Raw genomic sequence first — 15,395 nt, 5'->3', positions numbered from 1 at the left:
ACCAGAGAGGAGGTTCAGTGTGTGAGTGGCATCTCTGATGTCCTACAACTTCACTTTCAATGGCCAGTAGTGGACGACACACTTGGCCACTTTCTCCACCTCGCAGGCGTGGGCCCACAGTGTGCCAGAGGGTGATTTTTGTTTGCCAGTCCTGGAGCTTGAACTCAGGGCCTGGGCACTGTCCTTGGGCTTTCTCAAGACTAGAGCTCTACCACTTGAGCCACAGCACCACTTCTGGCTTTTTCTATATATGTAGCACTACCACTAAGCCAAACTCCCAGTCCCAGGGGAATTTCTAAAGGAAATGCCCTCAGAAAAGCTGGCTGAAACTACCACAAGCACTGGCCATGACTCCCCTGCACCTCCTCCTGGCATTGGTATTGCCCAACATAGGTAGAAACCACTCAATTTCTTAGCATTTCTCAAAACTATTATCTTAGGTTTGGAGGTGTGACTCTGGTAGCAGAACATCGGTCAATGGGTGTCAGATACCAAGTCTGAGTCCCAGTGTTTGTGTGTGTGTGTGTGTGTGTGTCTGTGTGTCTGTGTGTGTGTGTCTGTGTGTGCATGTACTCTATTCCTGGGTTTTGAACTCAGGGCCTGGGCACTGCCTCTGAGCTTTTGTGCTCAAGGCTTGTGCTCTACTACTTGACTCACAGCTCCACTTTTGGCCTCGCTACTCAGGAGGCTGAGATCTGAGGATCAAGGTTAAAAGCTAGCCCGGGCACTAAAAACTGTGAGACTCTTATCTCCAATTAACCACTAGGCAATGGGAAGTGGGGCTGTGGTTCAAGTGATAGGGCAGTAGCCTTGAATTGAAGAGCTCAGGGACAGCGCCCAGGCCTAGAGTGCAAGCCCCATGGCCCACAAAAAATAAAAATAAAAATAGGCAATTAATTGGTAGTTTATCCTGCCTGGTCTGGATTTAAACCACAATCCTCAGATCTCAGACAGAGTTAGGATTATAGCCATGAGTCCCCGACAACCAACTTCCATCTCATTTTTTAAGGTTATAGTCTATTTTACACTATTCTCAACACTTCCTTAAATAAGACTGTGCCATCCTTTAGACAGATGGGTGGAATATAACATAGATGAGACAGAATAGAGTTTTATGAAACTTCCATCTATCTAATTTATCCAGCAAATTAAGAGAGAGAGAGAGCGACAGAGAGTTGTTCTTAAACAATGTATGGCCCAAGAATCCCTGCTTTCTATAATCTGCTCTATTAAAAAAGAGAGAAAGAGAGAGAGAGAAGAGCAAAACAAGGGCCCAGGCCAGGGCAGCCAAAGGAGGACAGGTAGCTGACCACGCCACAAAGCCCCTCCCTCTCTCCCTTTCCAAAACCAACAAGCAACTTGTCTATTTTGGTATCTGTTTTGTTCTCTGCACTTTGACCCCAGAAAAATAGTATACACTGCTGCTTCCTTCCCCCTCCCTGTTCAGACTAAAAGAGAAGGAGAAAAGAGGAAGGAAGAATTTCAATTAGAGATCCTTACCATCACAGCTATAATCTATAATTTTAGCATCTCCCTCTCTGGTTGTTTTTTTTTAATAGGGCTTGAATTCAGGGACTCTGCACTGCTCAAGCTTTTATTTTGGTTAAAGTTAATTCACCCCTTCTTCCATAGCTCCACTTCCTGCTCTTTGGTAGTTTTTGGAAGAAAGTGTCTCATGAGCTTTCTGCCCCAATAGGCTTTGAAATGCAATTCTCAGACCTCAGGCTCCTAAATTTCTTGGATTATAGGAGTGTGTGTCACTGGTGGCTGGCCTTTTCTGGCTTTCTAAACCCTGTCTCTCTTATGGACCGATTCTCAATTCATACATTCTGTCCTTACCCACAATAAATCTGAAGGATTTCAATTCTACTGCAGATCTTTGAAATCCTTATCTGTGAGGCCTGTTTTCCATCTGGAGTTCCAAATCCAGTCTCAGCTCTCCATCACACGGCTTTTGAAAAATCTCACCAGCAGCTCTGAATTCAGCCTGAAGCTCAGGTACCTTACCGTCTGCCAGCTGGGCATGTCCCATCCTCCCTGGGTGGGGGAGGGATGAGATTGAGTGATGAAGTGACACGGTTGAGTAAATAGGAGCAAAGGCTGCACCTTCTAGTCCCACAAAACAGAAACACACTGTCTCATCCATCACTGCCTGTCACCTCTGCTGCCACCATGCTGGCCTCCGGCATGCTTCTGATTCTGGCTGTCCTGTGTGCAGTGGTGCTGATATCTGTCTGGAACCAGAAGATCTGGAAGAATCTGCCTCCTGGCCCCATCCCGCTGCCCCTCATAGGGAATTACTTCCAGCTGGACGCAGGAGACATGTACAATGCCCTTATGAAGGTATCGCCTGGCAGAGAAGGGTAGCACCCAGGGTGGGGAGGGGGGGCTAGCATTTGTCTCAGTTTCTCCTGGCTAAATTGAGGTGGAATATTGGTCGGTAAACCAGAGGCTTAGCCAGCATTTGGCCTATTCAGGAGACAAGTCTCAGAGGAACAGATCTTTGAATGTTCGATGCCTTGAAGATCAAAATGGAACTGAGCCGGGGCAATGGCTCAAGTGTCATCCGCTCAACTCAGGAGGCTGAGAACTAGGCCGGAAAGTCTTTGAGACTCTTTTATCTCAAGTGACCCACCAAAAAAAAAGCCAGAAGTGGAGCTGTGGCTCAAGTGGCAGAGCTCTAGCCTTGAGAAAGCTCAAGGACAGTACTCAGGCCCTGAGTTCAATCCCAGGACTAGAGAGAGAGAGGCGGGGGAGGGAGGGGGGAGGGAAGAAGGGAGGATGGGGTTAATCGGGCACAGTGGTTCACCCCTGTAATCCTAGCTACTCAGGAGGCTGAGATCTGAGGAGCGCAGTTCAAAGCCAGCCCAGGCACTAAAAATCGGGAGACTCTTATCTCCAATTAACTACCAGAAAACTGGAAGTGGCACTGTGGCTCAAAGAGCAGAGTGGTAACCTTGAGCTAAAGAGTCCAGGGAAAACACCAGGGTCCAAGTCCCACAACCGGGGGGCAGGGGTGAAGATTGGGTTGAAGCCAGGTGTGGTGGCTCATGCCTGTAATCCTAGATACTCAGGAGGCTGAGATCTGAGGATGACTGTTCAAAGCCAGCCTGGGCAATACAAAGCCAAGAGACTCTCAAATTAATCACTAGAAAACAGAAAATGGGGCTGTGGCTCAAGGGTAGGATGGTAGCCTTGAGCTGAAGAGCTCAGGGACAGCACCCAGGCCAGAGTTCAAGCCCCATGTCCTCCTCCCCCCCAAAAAAAAGATTGCATTGGTGGCATGGCTCCATTGGTAGAGCACTAGCCAATGAGCAAAAATATCAGGTACCCAGTTCAAGTCTCACAAGCACACACGCACGCAGGCACAATCACACATGGACAGATGAAGGATTGCCTGGGGGTGATGTCAGAACTGACCTCTGGGTGGACAGGGGCCGTGAATCAAGGCGGTCTCCACTCTCCTCCCCTGTCCCTCAGATCGGTGAGCGCTATGGCCCCGTCTTCACCATCCACCTTGGGCTCCGACGAATAGTGGTGCTGTGTGGGTATCACGCTGTGAAGGAGGCACTGGTGGAGCAGGCAGAGGAATTCAGCGGCAGAGGCCAGCAGGCCACCTTTAACACACTCTTTGATGACTATGGTAAGGAAGGAAGCCATCACTGGGAGTGAGGCTAGCCAGGGCCTTCTGGCGGCCTCGTTTTGCCATCTTTCCCTCCCAACACAGCTCTAATGCCCCTGCTCACTGCTGGCTCTCTGTCCTTGGCTCTTCCCTGCCTCTCTCTCCACTGCCATCTCCGTCTCTCACACGAGGTTATCGTTTCTTTCTTAGAGACTCTAGGTGAGCGCTGGTAGCTCACACTTGTAATCTAAACTACTCAGGAAACTGAGATTTGAGACTCATGGCTCAAAGCCAGCCAAATCCAAGATTCGTAGCCCCAGTGAACCAGCAAAAAAAAAAGGCAGAAATGGAGCTGTGGCTCAAGTGGTAGAGTCGGAGCCTTGAGTGGATAAAGGTAAGGGATAGGACCCAGGCTGTGAGTTGGAGCCAAATCAATACAAAATAGTTTAAAACAAGTGAGGCCTAGTGAAAGAGTGCTTGCCTAGCATGCACAAAGACCCGGGTTCAATTCCTCAGTACCACAAACACAGAAAAAAACCAGAAGTGGGGTTGTGGCTCAAGTGGTAGAGTGCTAGCCTTGAGAAAGTTCAAGGACTGTGCCCAAGCCCTGGGTTCAAGCCCTGGGACTGGCAAATAATAACTTATTTGTTGGGATCTAGCTTCCCCCACCCCTCCTTTTCCCCTTTCCCTCATGTTTTTCTGTGTTGGTATGTGCAGATTTTTTCTACTTTCCCATAATTCTTTCCCATCTCTCCTCCCTTTTCACCCCCTGAGTCTCATACAAAATCATCTTGAATGTTCCTGTACCTCCATCTCCCAGAAATAATCTCTCCTCTCTCCAGGCCTTCTCTCTGTCTTTTGCCCTAATTTCTCCTTCTTGTCCAACCAGGGTGGAAAATGTCACAAACTTTGTACCCATGCCAGGTCTCCACAATCTCAGCCTCTTCCCTTCTCTCTCCCTGCACTGGAGTAGTTTTGAATGGCTCTTTCTCTGTTTCTATCTCACTTGCCTGCGTGCCTCCCTCCTTCTTCCCCCTCTCTCCCTCTCTCTCTTTGGTGTGTGTGTTTACACACTCCCGCATGCTAGCAGGTACTAGTGTTTACACTCAGGTCCTGGGCGCTGTCCCTTAGGGTTTTTGTCATTTTTGTTTTGCTCAGGGATGGTACTCTAACACTTAAGCCACGGCTCCAGTCTAACTTTTTGGCTGGTTCGTTGGAGAGAAGAGTCTCTCAGACTTTCCTGCCTGAACCGGCTTTCAATCCCAATTCTCAGATCTCAGCCTCCTGAAAAGCTAGGATGGCAGGTGGGAGCCACGGGCATCCAGCCTCTAGCTTGCCTTTCGATGGCTCTCTTCTGTTTGACTTCTTTCCACTCAGGTGCTTTTTCTGTGTGGGCCTGAGACTGGCTCTAAATTTTTTAATCTTTCCTCTTCTCTCTTTTCTTCTCCCCTCCCTTTCTCTCCCCTCCTCTCTCTTCCATCGCTCCTTCCCTTCCCTTCTGTCTTCTCTCTCTTTTCACACTCCTCCTCATCCTCCCCCCCCTCCTCCTCTATGGCCCCTGGCCTCTGACCCCCCCCTTCCCCAGGCGTGGCTCTGAGCAACGGGGAGCGTGCCAAGCAGATGCGGCGTTTTGCCATCTCCACACTGCGGGACTTTGGTGTGGGCAAGCGCGGCATCGAGGAGCGCATCCAGGAGGAGGCCGTCTTCCTCATCAAGGCTTTGCAGGACACGCGTGGTGAGCTGTGGTGGGGTTGGGGGCGGGGGTCTGACTTGTTGGGTGAAGAGGAAATAAAACACCATGACTTCAAATAGATTGGGTGTGCTGGGCCACAAGGGTGCGAGGCCTGGAACTCTGGAGCAGGGGTTTGGCAGTTCGAGGCTGCTGTGACCTCAGATGCTCAACCTGCACAGCTCACCAAAGTGACTTTTTTTTTTCCTGCGATCAGTCCTGGGGCTCCACCTCAGAGCCCGGGTGCTGTCCCCGAGCTCTTCAGCTCAAGGCTAGCGTTCTCCCACTTTGAGTCACAGCTCCACTTCTGGTTTTCTGATGGTTCACTGAAGATCAGAGTCTCATGGACTTTCCTGCCCAAGCTGGCTTTGAACTGTGATCCTCAGATCTCAGCCTCCCGAGTTAGCTAGGATGACAGGCGTGAGCCACCAACTCTCAGCGTCAAGCTAACTTTTGGCCAAGCCCCCATCTTTCCTTAACCCTGCCCCCTGACAGGTGCCTTTGTGGACCCCACTTTCTACCTGAGCCAAACCGTCTCCAACGTCATCAGCTCCGTGGTGTTCGGGGACCGATTCGACTATCAGGATGGAGAGCTACGGTCCCTGCTGAAGATGATGATGGAGATCAACGAATTTTCAGCTTCACCCATGGGCCAGGTGACTGGTGTCTAGTCTTCCTACTGCACGCCCAGCCATGCCTGGCCAGTGGCTAGCACGGGGGGTGGGGGAGGCTGGGTACAGTCCTTGAGCTCTGTAACTCTAGACTGATGCTCTACCACTTGAACCACAACGCTACTTCTGGCTTTTGGGTAATTCATTGGCAATAAGAGTCTCACAGATTTTCCTGCCCTGGGCTGGCTTTGAACCATCAGTCCTCAGATCTCAGCCCCCTGAGTAGCTGGGATGCGAAGCATGAGCCACAGCACCCGTTTTAATTGTCATTCTTTCACATTTCCTCTTCTCCCCACCCTCTAGATCTATGATATGTTCTATTCTATCATGAAGCACTTTCCAGGGCCACAGAAAAAGATCTTTAAAAGCATTCGGGGGCTGGAGGATTTCATCACCAGGAAGGTGGAGCAGAACCAGCTCACCCTGGATCCCAACTCCCCACGGAACTTCATCGACTCGTTTCTCATCCGCATGCAGGAGGTGTGTCCAGCAGGGTGGAGAACTACTAAGCCAGGAAGAAGGAAATCAGGCTGAGCAGTGTAGAGGAGAAGGGTACAATCAAATTGGGTCCCGTTACCATCATCCTCACAACATCGCTGTTATGCCAGGTGCTGAGGGCTCATGACTGTCACCCTAGCCACTTGTGAGGCTGAGATCTGCAGATTGTGGTTCAAAGCCAGCTTGGATAGGAAAGTCTGTGAGATTCTTATCTTCAGTGAATCACCAAAAAAACCAGAAGTAGAGCTGCCACTGTGGTAGAACACCAGCCCTGAGTTTAAGTCCCAGTACAACACACACAGACACACAGACACAGACACACACACACACACAGACACACACACACAGAGACAGAGTCCTTAATACAGGACATGGGCAAACAAACACTCACAAGAACCACATTTATAGACACCATCCTATACACAGTGTTAGTTTAGCTGTTTTTTTTTTAATGTATGTATGTATGTACGTACTGAGGCTTGAACTCAGGGCCTGGGCACTGCCCAGCTTTTTCATGAAAAGCTGGTATTTTACCACTTGAGCCACAGCGCTGATTCTTTTTTTTTTCCCCCTGATTAATTGGAGATAAGAGTTTTAGTCATGGTATTTTCTTTTCCTGGCCTGGCTTTGAATTGAAATCCTCCAGATCTCAGTCTCCTGGGTAGGTAGAACGGCAGGCATGAGCCTTAGCACCTGGCCTCATTTTAACTCTTGACCTCAGATTTACAGAGGAAGAATGTACAGTCCAAAGACTCTAATGGTCTCCTAAGACACACATGAAGGAAGTGTGTCCTAGCTCCTCCTAGCTCTCTGGCTCTAATCCTTTTAAGCTCCATTCTGTCTAATATGTCATGCATATCAGGTATACCTCGAGAGACAGATGACCTGACTTCTCAGGTGACCTGACACAGGGAAGCTTCCACCCTAATCTGTGTGTCAGTCTCCCGTCTGGGAAAACAAAAAAAAAGAGTTGAGGATTTATGAAATCTGGAGGTTAAAGGATTTGAAAACCTTTCAAGGCACTTAAAGGAGTCAGATGCTATCACTTAAAGCTCTGTCTCCGAAAATGTGTTTCTAAGCTTCCGTGACACATCTGCCTTTTTTCACAGGCCTGCTCTCCCTTGCTCTCTACACAGTCACAACAGCCAGGCACCTGTGCTCATGCCTGTAATCCCAGCTACTCAGGAGGCTGAGATCAGAGGGTGGTGATTCAAAGTCAGCCCAGGCAAGAATGTCTCTCTGAGACTCTTCAATTCACCAGCAAAAGAAAAAAAATATACGAAAAAAAGAAAATAAGAAGAAATATATAAAAAAAAACAGCAACAACAGAATTGAAGCCTCTGGCTTACGTGGTAGAGTGCTTGAGCACTAATCTTTGAACACAAAAGCTCGGATTCAATGCCTAGGCCTTAAGTTTAAGCCCCAAGACTGGCACCAAAAAAAAAGAAACAAAAAAAAATAACAAGCTGAAAGTCAAAAGACAGTTTGAGCTTGGCAGAAAGGCATTTGGGAGCTCGGCGTGATGGTTCACACCTGTAAGCCTGGATACCCAGGAGACTGAGATCTGAGGATCACGGTTTAAAGCCAGCCTGGGCACACAAAAGTCCATGAGACTCTTAGCTCCAATTAGCCACCAGAAAAATGGAAGTGGTGCCGTGGCTCCAGGAGTAGGTTGGTAGCCTTGAGCTAAAGAGCTCAGGGACAGCACCCATGCCCAGAGTTCAAGCCCTACAACCAACAAAAAAGAACAAAAGAAAGAAAAGAAAAGAAAGGCATTTGGGGTAGAGCCCGCCACCAGGGCAATGGAGAAAGTCTGGCAGATGTAGATCTAGAGTTTGTCTTTCTAAGGATTGTTGCTCAAAGCCAGACTGGGCAGGAAAGTCCAGGAGACTCTGATCTCCAGTGAACCACTCGAAAAGCCAGCAGTGGAGCTGTGGTTCAAGTAACACAACACCAACATCGAGCAAGCAAAACTCTCTCTCTCTCTCTCTCTCTCTCTCTCTCTCTCTCTCTCTCTCTCTCTCTCTCTCTCTCTCTCACACACACACACACACACACACACACACACACACACGCACACACACACTCAGAATGAACTCAGAGTGGGATTGGCAGGGCAGATTCAAACCAAAGGCCTCTCTTCCTACAGGAAAAAAAGAGAAACCCCAACACTGAGTTTTCCATGAAGAACCTGGTGATGTCCACACTGAGCCTCTTCTTCGCAGGCTCCGAAACCATCAGCTCCACCCTCCGTTGTGGCTTCCTGCTGCTCCTGAAACATCCAGATGTGGAAGGTAAGGCTGGAGGGCACAAGCAACGGAGTGGGGGAGCCCTTGAAATCCCTCTGACGTTGATCCTCGCGCATGCCTCGCTTTGTGTATTTGAGCATTGTAAGTTGTTAACGCGGCTCAAGTTTCTGGGGCCTGGTGGTCAATCGCAGATATAGATTAAGAATCGGATGTGAAGTCAGACACCGGTGGCTCATACCTGTCATCCCAGCGTACTCAGGGGGCTGAGATCTGAGGAACGCGATTGGAAGCCAGCCCAGGCAGGAAAATCTATGAGACACCTCCCCCAGTGAAGCACCCCCCAAAGCCACGCGTAGTGCTAAGGCACAAGTGGGAGGGCATTAATCAGATTCTCATCCCCGCGTCCCTAAGCACACACCCCCTCTGCCTCAGCCAAGGTCCACGAAGAGATTGACCGGGTGATCGGGAAGAACCGGCAGCCTCAGTTCGAGGACCGCCACAAGATGCCCTACACCGAGGCCGTGATCTACGAAATCCAGAGATTTGCCAACTTTGCCCCCATGGGCATTCCTCGCAGGGTCACTATGGACACCAGATTTCGAGGCTTCTTCCTCCCTAAGGTGCACCCCTCTTCTCTCCCTGGGACCCCAGGATGGATTTCCACACGCAGCTTTCCAACCCTCACCCCACTTTCTCACCCAACAATTCCTGATTCCCACTGTGTCACCCCAGCTGCCCCTTTCAAACTACCTGGCATCCTGCTGTCTCCCCCCACCACCACCACCACATGCCTCAAGGGGATTTGAACACCAGAGCCCAATGCCCTGTCTACAGACAACTGACCCTCCTGGTCCAGCCCCCCTCAAAAAAAAAGTACTACCTGGAAAGATACCAGCTATAGCTGGGCACCAGTGATCACGCCTGTAATCCTGGCTACTCAGGGGATGGAAGTTCAAAGCCAGCCTGGGCAGGAATGTCCATAAGACTCTGATCTCCAGCTACCTAGCAAACAGCCAGAAGTGGAGCTGTGACTCAAGTGGTAAAGCATCACCCTTGAGTGCAAAAACTCAGGGACAGATCCCAGGTCCTGAGTTCAAATCCAGGACTTCCTGCTTCAGGAGACTCAGATGTAATATTTCCCATGCTTCTGCCTCAAGGATATAGCAGTCTTGCTCCCCCAAGTTCCCTCCCTCATGGACCCCCAGCTCTGCCGCCTCTGTTTCTCCTCACCTGGGTCTGTGTAACCCACACACACACACACACACTCCCATCATCTTAGTAGAGACAAGTCTCTGCCTTGAGCACACTGATCGTTTGGTCTTCCTAATCAAATCTCCCTTCCTCCTCCTCCTCCTCCTCCTCCTCCTCTTTCTCCTCCTCTTTTCAGGGTACTGAGGTGTTCCCCATGCTGGGTTCTGTGCTGTACGACCCCAAGTTCTTCCCCAACCCTGAAGATTTCAACCCTCACCACTTCCTGGATGACAAGGGACAGTTTAAGAAGAGTGATGCCTTTGTCCCCTTTTCCATCGGTAAGTGACCAGCGCTGGCCACCAGGCCAAGGCACACAGCAAAGGGCACAGCTGTGGGTGCCAGCCCCCTCTCTGGACCACAGCCTCATTAATACCTTTCTCCAGCTTGGAAGTTCTTCTTAGATCCACTCTGTGATCCACTACATGCAAACTTCCATAATTCCCAAACATCCTATATGGGAGTCGAGGAAAGAAGACAACCAAATCTCATTCAGAGAAGAGCAAAAATCAAGAACAGATTGAGTTAGCTAGATTGTCTGTGGCTCACACGTGTCATGCTAGCTACTCAGGAGGCTGAGATCTGAGGAACATAGTTCAAAGCCAGCCCGGGGGAGGAAAGTCCATATGACTTTGATCTCCAATGAACTTTTTTTTTTTTTGCCAGTCCTGGGGACTGAGCTCAGGGCCTGAGCACTGTTCTTGAGCTTTTTCCTCAAGGCTAGCACTCTGCCACTTAAGCCACAACACCATTTCTGGCTTTTTCTATGTGTGTGGTACCAAGGATTCGAACCCTGGGTCTTCGTGTATGCTAGGCAAGCACTCTACCTCTAGGCCAAACTCCTGGCCCTCTCCAATGAACTTTTATCTCAATGAACTTCTGGCTCTTTAGCCCGAAGTAGAGGTGTGGCTCAAGTGGTAGAGTACTATCCTTGAGCAAAAAAAAAAAATTTAAAGGGAAGGATAAATGCCCAGATTCTGAGTTCAAGACTGAGGACTGGCACAAAAGAAAAGGCAGACAGGAAAGGAGGAAGGAAGGAAGGAAGGAAGGAAGGAAGGAAGGAAGGAAGGAAGGAAGGAAGGAAGGAAGGAAGGAAGGAAAGAAGGAAGGAAGGAAGGAAGGAGGGAGGGAGGGAGGGAGGGAGGGAGGGAGGGAGGGAGGGAAGGAGGGAGGGAGGGAGGGAAGGAAGGAAGGAAGGAAGGAAAGAAGGAAGGAAGGAAGGAAAGAAGGAAGGAAGAGAGGGAGGAAGGGAGGGAGGGGGAGGAGGAGGGAAGGAGGGAGGGAAAGGAAGGACATGGTAGCACAGTGGCCTTATTTGAGAGTAGTTTGGGGGTATAGGTATCTAGATTCCCCATTGCTTCAGCCTGGCATGGATCACCCCAGCTTTTATATGAGTGACTCTGAGCTCAGAATTCAAATCTTCCTGGAAAGTCTCTCTGAGATATGGAGCCCTCCCCTCCCTTACAGAATCCAGCTTGAGGCTCCATAATGAAACTAGGCCCCAAGTGGTTGGCTTCACCCCTACTCCTTCCTCTTCTCTGCAGGAAAGCGGTACTGCTTGGGAGAAGGCCTGGCTAAAATGGAGCTCTTTCTCCTCCTCACCACCATCTTGCAAAACTTCCGCTTCAAGTCCCCAAAGGCTCCCCAGGACATCAAAGTGTCCCCCGATTCCTTTGGCTTTACCAGAATCATACCAAAATACACTTTGGGTTTTCTGCCTCTCTGAGCCAGGCCTGTGCTCAGGAAGGAAGAATGGATGGGGCTGGGGGAAGATGGAGGGGGGCTGTGAGTGGACCAGATGCATAGGAGAAGGAAAAAGAAGAAAAGTGAGGGAAGGAGTGAGAAGGGGAAGATGAGGTGACCCTGATCTAGAGACATTTTATTCATAAAATGCTTTGTCAGGTGGCAACTCCTCTGTACAACTAATTAACGATATTTTTTTAAACAAAAAAGAAAAAAAAACATACCTCGCAAAGGAATAGAAAAGGGTTGCTGCACTCTACTGAGGAAAAATATAATAATAATAATAATAATAATAGATAATAATAATAGATACTAGAATGCTACTACTGCTAATAATAGATAGCTTTTCATTCTGCTAAAGATAACTTCTGTTCCCCTCACTTAAATACTTGCAATCCATGAGAAGTGTGCCAGCCCACTTTATAACAAACAAAGCTTCCAGGAGGCAATGGCTCACGACTGTCATCCTACCTACTGGGGAGGCTGAGATCTGAGGATCACAGTTCAAAGCCAACCAGGAAAGTCCATGTGACTCTAATCACCAATAAACTACTCAGAAAATCTGGAAGTGGTGCTGTAGCTCAAGTGGTAGAACACTAGCCTTGTGCACAAAGTGGGTCAGGGACAAGGCCCAAGCCCTGAGTTCAAGCCCACGCCAGGAAGAAAAAGGGAAAGGCAAGCAAAAGCAAGGAAAGGAAAAGAAGAAAGCCTAAGCTTAGAAAGTTATGACAAGCTGAACACTGAAATCTGAGGATAGGGGTAGGGTGGTAGCTTTGAGCTGAAGAACTCAGGGCAGATCCCAGACCAAGAGTTCAATCCCCACGACCAACCAAAAAAAAAACAATCTGAGGATCACAGTTCAAAGCCAACCCAAGCAAAAAAAGTCCATGAGACTCAAATGAACAAGCAAAAAGCCAGAGATATTTTAGGGATATCAAAAAAAATGTTATGAAGTTGAGCATTGTATCCACAACCATGTGAATATAAACATCACTTAATCATGCATATTAACTGGGTAAATTGTATGGTATGTTAATTATCTCTTAATAAAACTTTTCAAAAATAAAGCCAGATGGAAGTGTGACTTAAGTGGCAAAGTACCAGCTTTGAGGGAAAAAGCCAAGCAAGAACTGAAACCTTGAGTTCAAGGCCAAGTACTAGAACACACACACACACACACACACACACACACACACACACACACACAAATTCAAAACAGAACAGGATAGTGATCAAAACAAGCATATGAAGCAAAAATCAGGTCTCCTGGGAAATATAGATAAATTGATCTATCAATAGATAGATAAATATCCCAAGTACATGTTATACATTACTACATATTATATTATATAATAGATAATGTATATCATTTATATAACATAATTTATATTAAATATATAATAGTATAATTTATGTACTATAATATGTATGATATATTATACTATAACATAGACTATATTATATATAATATGACATATATAATACTATATAGTATAAAAGTATATATAGTATCATAGCATATGCTATATAACATAATAGTATACATACTATATACTAGTATATATACTAGTATATATTATATACTATATATAACATATGTTATAAACTGTAATATATGATATGGTATGAAATACATATTGTTTATAATATATGTAATCATGTCATTTTTATATTAATTACATTATATATGCATTATATATACCAAAATGCACACATATGCACATACATACAGAAATCCTTCACCTATGGCAGGAGTTACATTCCAGGGACCCCTGCAATAGGTGAAAAACAGAGAAGCCACCGTGTTATATTTATTTTATTATTTCTATATATTTTAAGGCTTTATAAGCCCTTCCCACTATCCTATAAACCTTTCCTACTCTCCTATTAACCGTTATTAACATTTTATATTGTTTTAACTTTTTTAGGCAACAGTGATTAAAACTGTATGTATGATATACATACCTACCTACACCGCAAAATTCTGCAACATAGCGAAAACTAATTTGATTTTTTTTTTGCAATGATGCCTCAAGAAGTGAGTCTAGGGGCTGGGAGTGTGGCTTAGTGGTAGAGTACTTGCCTAGCATTCATGAAGCCCTGGGTTCCGTGCCTCAGTACCACATACGCAGAAAAAGCTGGAAGTGGCGCTGTGGCTTAAGTGGTAGAGTGCTGGCCTTGAGCAAAAGAAGCTCAGGACAGCACCCAGGCCCTGAGCTCAAGCTGCAGGACTGGCACCAGCAGAAAAAGAAAAATGAATATGGGAGGGACAACTGCATGTATCCCTCCATGGTTGGGTCTTAGTCTACTTATCTTAGTTGTTGTGCAAAGGCCAAAAATTTTAGAACTCTAAATTCTGGTGCAAGAGATCTTGATGGAGCTGAGGCTGGGTGAGCTCTGCCCAGTTCTGGTCCCTGCATGGGGCCAGGGAGGCCCTGGGCAACCCCCCTCTCCCCCTACCCTCCCACCCTCCCTCATCCTCCCACCCAGCCCAGGATTCACCACAGCCCTGGCCTCCATCCATGCAGGCCTGTGGCCTGTACTGGGGACCTGAAGGGCAGTGGCTTGCTGCTTGGGAAGTGGTGGCCCAGGGTGCAGTGCTAGCAGGCCAGTTGTACAGGGATGTCCCCTCCACGGCTTCCAAGGTCTGCAGTGGAGCCTTAAACCCCTGGGGAGCTCTTCCATGTGTCCAGATCGTAGGGAGCGCTTCAGAGGACAGCTTCCTACATGAAGGAGCCTTGGTGCCGCCCCCCAATCAAGACCACAGGGACCTGGGGTGGGGAGTGGGGGAAAGGGGAATCTGTGGATCCATTCTGCCCATAGCTTAACAGCCTGGTGGGATGGTCTCAACACTGCTGGACCCAGGGCCCTGTTGTAGCAGCTTCTCATGAATTTGGGTGTGGAAACTGTTACATAGGGGCATGTGTGTGCATTTGTGTGTGTGAGCATGCCAAATGTCTTATCATCTTGGACGGCCTAAAATTTGTATTCCCTCTGCGTCTCTATCGTATGTGTGTATCAAGGTTATGCTGATTAAGAAAGTGATTAAGAAATTTTCTTTCTCAGAAGAGCTTGACAAAGATGAGTGTCAATTCTTGAGACATTTAGTAACATTTATGATGGCATAAATCTGTTTTTGATTTTTAAAAGCTTTTTGCTTTCTTGCTTTTTTTGTGTGTGGGTCATGGGGCTTGAACTCTGGCCTGGGTGCTGTCCCTGAGCTCTTCAGCTCAAGGCTACCACCCTACCCCTGGGTCCACAGCTCCACTTCCCATTTTCTAGAGGTTAATTGGAGATAAGAGTTTCATGGACTTTAGTGCCCAGGCTGGCTTTGAACCGTGATCCTCAGATCTCAGCCCCTGAGTAGCTAGGGTTATAGGTGTGAGCCATTGCGCCCAGTGTTTTCTTGTTTTTTGTGATGACTGGCTCTGTTTTGATTGTTCAGTTCTGTTTCTTCATCAGTCCATTTAGTTTATTTGGGGCATTTTTAGGTGTGTTTATTTTTTCTTTTCATTTATCATTTACTTTTTTTTTTGCCAGTACTGGAGCTTAAACTCAGGGCCTGGGCACTGTCCTGGGACACTTTTTTTTTTCTCAAGGCTACTTCTTTGCCATCTGAATCACAGCACCACTCT

At 47.6% G+C, this 15,395-nt stretch overlaps 1 protein-coding gene across 2 annotated transcripts; it reads left to right on the top strand.

Moving 5' to 3' along the window:
* The first annotated feature begins 2,118 nt into the window (after positions 1-2,118).
* On the top strand, positions 2,119-12,041 carry LOC150043814 (cytochrome P450 2A5-like). Of its 2 annotated transcripts, XM_090322006.1 has the most exons (9): positions 2,119-2,343; positions 3,481-3,643; positions 5,208-5,357; positions 5,847-6,007; positions 6,326-6,502; positions 8,670-8,814; positions 9,202-9,389; positions 10,157-10,298; positions 11,562-12,041. In XM_090322006.1, exons 1-9 carry the CDS (start codon positions 2,173-2,175, stop codon positions 11,741-11,743), a joined length of 1,479 nt encoding a protein of 492 aa, XP_090178132.1. In that variant the 5' UTR covers positions 2,119-2,172; the 3' UTR covers positions 11,744-12,041. The 2 variants fall into 2 exon arrangements, with proteins under 2 accessions (XP_090178132.1, XP_090178133.1); XM_090322007.1 differs by lacking the exons at positions 2,119-2,343; positions 3,481-3,643 and adding an exon at positions 4,626-4,712.
* The last annotated feature ends 3,354 nt before the right edge of the window (positions 12,042-15,395 follow it).

The sequence above is a fragment of the Megascapheus bottae genome, chromosome 31, assembly GCF_031878675.1.
Source record: "Megascapheus bottae isolate mThoBot1 chromosome 31, mThoBot2.hap1, whole genome shotgun sequence".
NCBI classification, from domain to species: Eukaryota; Metazoa; Chordata; class Mammalia; order Rodentia; family Geomyidae; genus Megascapheus; species Megascapheus bottae.
The sequence above is the reverse complement of the archived record's forward strand: the minus strand, read 5'-3'. Positions and strand labels throughout refer to the sequence as shown.

Bases quoted from the DNA above. Each gene is read 5' to 3' on its own strand.
- LOC150043814 (XM_090322006.1), top strand. From the start codon at position 2,173: ATGCTGGCCTCCGGCATGCTTCTGATTCTGGCTGTCCTGTGTGCAGTG. The intron at 9,390-10,156 runs GTGCACCCCTCT...TCCTCTTTTCAG, and splicing joins GAGGCTTCTTCCTCCCTAAG to GGTACTGAGGTGTTCCCCAT. The intron at 10,299-11,561 runs GTAAGTGACCAG...TCTTCTCTGCAG, and splicing joins CTTTGTCCCCTTTTCCATCG to GAAAGCGGTACTGCTTGGGA.